This window comes from Etheostoma cragini, chromosome 24 (assembly GCF_013103735.1).
Source record: "Etheostoma cragini isolate CJK2018 chromosome 24, CSU_Ecrag_1.0, whole genome shotgun sequence".
In the NCBI taxonomy this organism is placed as follows: Eukaryota; Metazoa; Chordata; class Actinopteri; order Perciformes; family Percidae; genus Etheostoma; species Etheostoma cragini.
In genome coordinates, this window is record NC_048430.1 from 389,148 (window position 1) to 394,170 (window position 5,023).

The window sequence follows — 5,023 nt, forward strand, 5'->3', positions numbered from 1 at the left end:
CACCCCCCAAAAAAAGGAATCTTTCAACCCTAACAATATAAACTTTCCCCACTGAGATGCAGCAGCAGCAACTTCCTGTTCAGTTGTCTTCTGTATTCAGAGCCGCTCCCTCTAATGGCATCAGCTGCACATTTAGGCTTTGACTGTTGTGTTGAGTCACAACAAAGAGACACTTCCGCACTTTAAACTGAAATTTCTGGAATAAAAATGACTAAATAGTTTGCTATTATCTTTCCTATTGATGAACTTATTGATTAGTAGACTAATCATTGCAGCTAGTGTGTATATATACAGTGAGTATACACAGTAATGATGCTGTAAGTTTTGTTGACAATACTTCTCCACTTCTACTTAAGTAGTATTATGATTGCAGGACTTCGTGCTAAACAAATATACTTCATTTAGGAGGTTCTGTTTTTGACCCTGTCGGACATTTAGAGGTTTAAGTCTGTGGTTTTGATCCACGTTAGGCTCCCACTGCATTTGCATATCTGTAGATATATGGAACAATAATGATAAATGAAGCTCGGAGACATTGAGGACACTTATCAGAATATTAAACATTAAAATGATGGAAACCACCTCATGAGCTTTCTTTCCGTGCATGGACTCTTTTTTCTTGGATGTAGTCTATATGGCACGCATCCATGGAGCTGAAGCCTTGTGCTACAGCCTGGACCTCAACCTGCACATGCATGCGTGTGTGTGTGTGTGTGTGTGTGTGTGTTGTTTTGTCTCCCTCCCTCTCAGCTTTCCTTTTTGTGTTTTTTTTTAGGCTCTGGGAAGCGTTCTGATGTCTCAGTGTGTTGTTTTTGGCTGTTGGTATCTGTTGACAGTGTCTAAATATACTGTATATAATACTAAATATTTGTAAAGTGGTTTTGCTTTAGCTCCCAGTGCCTCCCATCGTGACCAGTCCCCCCCTCTCTGTGTCCCCCAGGCTGGCCATAGACGGGCCGTTCGGGACGGCCAGTGAAGACGTGTTTCGGTACGAGGTGGTGATGCTGGTCGGCGCCGGGATCGGCGTCACTCCTTTCGCCTCCATCCTCAAGTCTGTGTGGTACAAACGCATCCAGAACAACCAGGACGTCTTCACCAAGAAGGTGAGGGAGACATCTGTTCGCTCAGGGGGACTGAGAGACAATTAGGAAGGGGACTCAATTTCTACCAAGTGTCAAAGCTCATGCTCAAGACTGGAAATAGTCCTGACTTAGGTTTCTGTCTCTGGGGGCTTTCAGCTGCACATCTTCAGCAGATGGACTGTCACTTTAAGACTCGTCGAAAGTATTGTGAGCCAACTCCATCCGCAGATGAAGGAAGTGAGCCGAGTTTTGAAAGCTCCAGAAAGTGGAGCACTGTTAAAACTACAATTTCCAAGCTCAAGCATGAACTTTCACTGCTGAAATAAAGGCGATGTGATCCAGTTAAGGGCAAAAAAACATGTTCTGCAAACAGAAAGATGAACCAAAGTGAACCTTTGCTTTGAACTCAGTCTAAACTTGGTAGATTTTGGGTGGTTAGGGATACTTTCTAAGGTGTCAAGACTGTAAATTCTTCCAAACTGGTAAGTCTGAGCTCATGTGAGTCCCTGTCCTCCCCAGATCTACTTCTACTGGCTGTGCCCGGAGACGCAGGCCTTCGAGTGGTTCGCTGACCTGCTGCAGTCTCTGGAGGGTCAGATGGCGGAGAAGGGCGTGACCGACTTCCTCAGCTACAACATCTACCTCACCCGCTGGAAGGAGACCGAGGTCCGAACACGGCACTAACGATTAAAATCACTAGCCATTCATCTGTGGAGCATTTTCTGGATTATTAGATCAGTTGTTTGGTCTCTAAAATGGTGAAAAATGTCAATCTGTGTTTATCAAAAAGCCCAAGAAGACGTCCTCAAATGTCTTGTTTTGTCCACAGCTTAAAGATATTGAGTTTAATGTCACAGAGGACAGAAGAAACTAGAAGATATTCACATTTAAGAAGCTAGAATCAAGAGAAGTTGTCTCATCTACACCTCATGAGACCTTTAGAGCCAAATGGATGAATTAAATAATAAGAGGTCCTTAAACTGCCTCGTTCAGACATCTGCACACGATCAAAAACTCCTTTAATTAAACTCCTTTAATTAAACTCCTTTAAACGGTCTTTGTCTCCAACAGGCGGCTCACTTCCGTGTGCACCACGAGGCGGAGAACGATCCAATCACAGGGCTCAAACAGAAAACTCTTTATGGGAAACCCAACTGGGACAACGAGTTCACCAATATTGCGTCAAAGCACCCAGGGTGAGGCCCTTTGTTATGCTATCACACTGTACACACTGTGTACACACACACACACACACACACACACACACACGGTGATAACATTACTGCTGATGACATGCATGACACAGTATCCCAAAAAAAAAAAAGGGCTCATCATTTAACCCTCATGTTGTCCTCATGTTGTCCTCATGTTGTCCCCATGTTGTCCCCATGTTGTCTTCATGTTGTCCTCATGTTGTCTTCATGTTGTCCCCATGTTGCCCTCATGTTGTCCTCATGTTGTCTTCATGTCGTCCTCATGTTTTCCTCATGTTGTCCCCATGTTGTCCTCATGTTGTCTTCATGTCGTCCTCATGTTTTCCTCATGTTGTCCCCATGTTTTCCTCATGTTGTCCCCATGTTGTCCTCATTTTGCCCTCATGTTGTCCCCATGTTGTCTTCATGTTGTCTTCATGTTGTCCTCATTTTGCCCTCATGTTGTCCCCATGTTGTCCTCATGTTGTCCCCATGTTGTCCCCATGTTGCCCTTGGGGACAACTTTGACGTTTAACACTACGTAACACTAACTTCTTAACTTTAGTTTTACAGTTATTTGGGTAATTTATGGTCAATAAACCTCATTTATAGGAAATTGTACCTAATGTTTGAGTTAGAAAAGCAGAAATTAGGAATTATTGAGACTAAAATTAAAGGGATGGATGTTGATGATAATCACAGACTGGAATATGTCAACTTTTACTCAATACTATTTCAACAACCAGAAGAAGCACACAAGTAAATGTGTTTTTAGATGGATGCATTTGTCAGCTGTATGGGTGGAGTAAGCTTCTCCGTCCATTTACAGCAGCTGTTTCTCAAGCCATTTGATGAGAGAATGCCTAAAAATCTGACCTCTAGACCCTTCCTCCTATTTTGCATGCAATATTTCTTTAACTTTAGTCCACTTTAACTAACTTTAGTCCACTACAGCCTCTAAAAGACAGTAAAGTCGGCCTAAAAGATAGATATAAAGCTCCTCTTATTTTACGACTGCTCACGCACTCCCAACACAAACTCACACAGTGTGACCGTCTGCGTCCGCTCTCTGGCCTCCTCCTGTCTGCGCTGTGTGGCTGAAGGTCATCTGAAGGTCATCTGAAGGTCACACACACTCCTGCATGGAAAGAGAGAGTGTAATTAGACAACAAGCAGCCAGCTGTGTCAATTATCTCACTTGGCAATCAGCCGGATGCAAACCACGCCCTCCTCCACATGTTACTACTATCAACACCAACACTACACCAACGTTTACATGGGCGGCCATTTTGTAATAAACGGACATTTCCACCTCTCCGGTTTCAAATAACATCTCACAGCTGTCAGTTTTCAGATAAGTGTGTTAGGTTACATGTCAGATGTATATATGCCGTCAAGAGCATGTCAAACCTGTAGGGTTGAATCCCAAAAATAGCATCAACAACAACGAATCACTTCCTCTCGCTTCTCTTTCTCACTTCCTCGGCTGCCCAGACCTCCGGTTGTCTCGGTTTACACGCAGACGAAGATTTAAATGATCTTTTTAGAAAATTAGAGTTTTAAAAAAGAGGCAAATTCTCCGTTTGTGTGTAAAACGAAGGGCACAAACGAAGGGCAATGCACGTGTAAACGGGGTCTAAACCGACTAAAAGACTTTCTCTCCAGTTCTTTAGCAACTTCAAGTCTTAAAGCATTTTTAGTGTTATTTATGTGTTATCTAATCTAGCTTTTTCAGAGTTTTAGACACAGATATGGTAACAATAATGCTCCAAAAGTATGTGAAGTTGCATTAATTCTTATTAAAATAACCTAGCGTCACTGTGTCCACGTTCGAACACCAGTCGCTGCTATCCGGACACATTCAGCCTGACGCACTTTCTGGTCCTTCCGCAGTAATTTACATTTCCAATCATCACCAAAATTGGACATTTAGATGTCTAATTAGCGTATGAAATGAGGGAAAGACGTAAGAATTTTCCTCCTCTATTTCTACTGATCTGGACATTAAGGAGCTCTTATTGCACAATTCAGAGTTGCTGAAGCGTGGTATTTTATTGTGAAGGACAGAAGTAAGATGCAGTAGTTTTGACAGCATTGATGGGACTCTCTTTATACTTTATTTTCGTATTTTAACAGATATTTAAAGAGCGGGTCAAGTTCGTTCTTCACCTGGGGAAATATAACTGAAGTTACACCTTTTTTAGTCTGATACCAGAGCTTTTTCAAGAGATTTCAGGTCGGTTTTCCAACGTTAATAATTAAATTCAGAGGTGAACTCTCCCCAAAACCAAGCAGGAAGCTGCAAACTAAACTAAAGGAAAACAAAAAGTGATTTTCTTGATTTTCTGGCGTCTTGTTTTTATTTTGCATCAATTTGAAATGATCATTTAAAAAAATTTGTGCGTCTTATCAAGATCTCATAAAGAGTGCACATGCAAAATATCAATAAAAACATGAAAGATATACCCAAAGTACTGGTGGTTATCCTAAATGTCTTTGTGTCTTTGTGTCTTTGTGTCTTTGTGTCCTCAGGACTAAAGTGGGAGTGTTCCTGTGCGGTCCGCCTCAGCTCGGGAAATCCCTGGAGAAACAGAGTCTGTCTCACACAGAGGGAGACGTCAAGTTCATCTTCAACAAGGAGAACTTCTAACAACAACCAGGAGAGAGGGAGGGAGGGAGAGAGGGAGGGAGAGAGGGGGAGAAGGAGGAGGGGAGAGACTGAGAGAGAGGGAGAGAGAGAGAGGAACA

At 42.5% G+C, this 5,023-nt stretch overlaps 1 protein-coding gene across 1 annotated transcript in view; it reads left to right on the top strand.

Annotated features, from left to right (window-relative positions):
• Window positions 1-4,934, top strand: part of LOC117939680 (cytochrome b-245 heavy chain-like) — a gene marked incomplete at its 5' end in the record, with an annotated part of 10,564 nt that extends 5,630 nt beyond the window's left edge. Inside the window, 4 exons of the mRNA XM_034865169.1 lie at window positions 891-1,103; window positions 1,602-1,748; window positions 2,154-2,278; window positions 4,808-4,934. Of these exons, the coding sequence (XP_034721060.1) occupies window positions 891-1,103; window positions 1,602-1,748; window positions 2,154-2,278; window positions 4,808-4,925 (603 nt within the window). The remainder of the gene's footprint in view (window positions 1-890; window positions 1,104-1,601; window positions 1,749-2,153; window positions 2,279-4,807) is intronic.
• Between the last annotated feature and the right edge of the window lie 89 nt (window positions 4,935-5,023).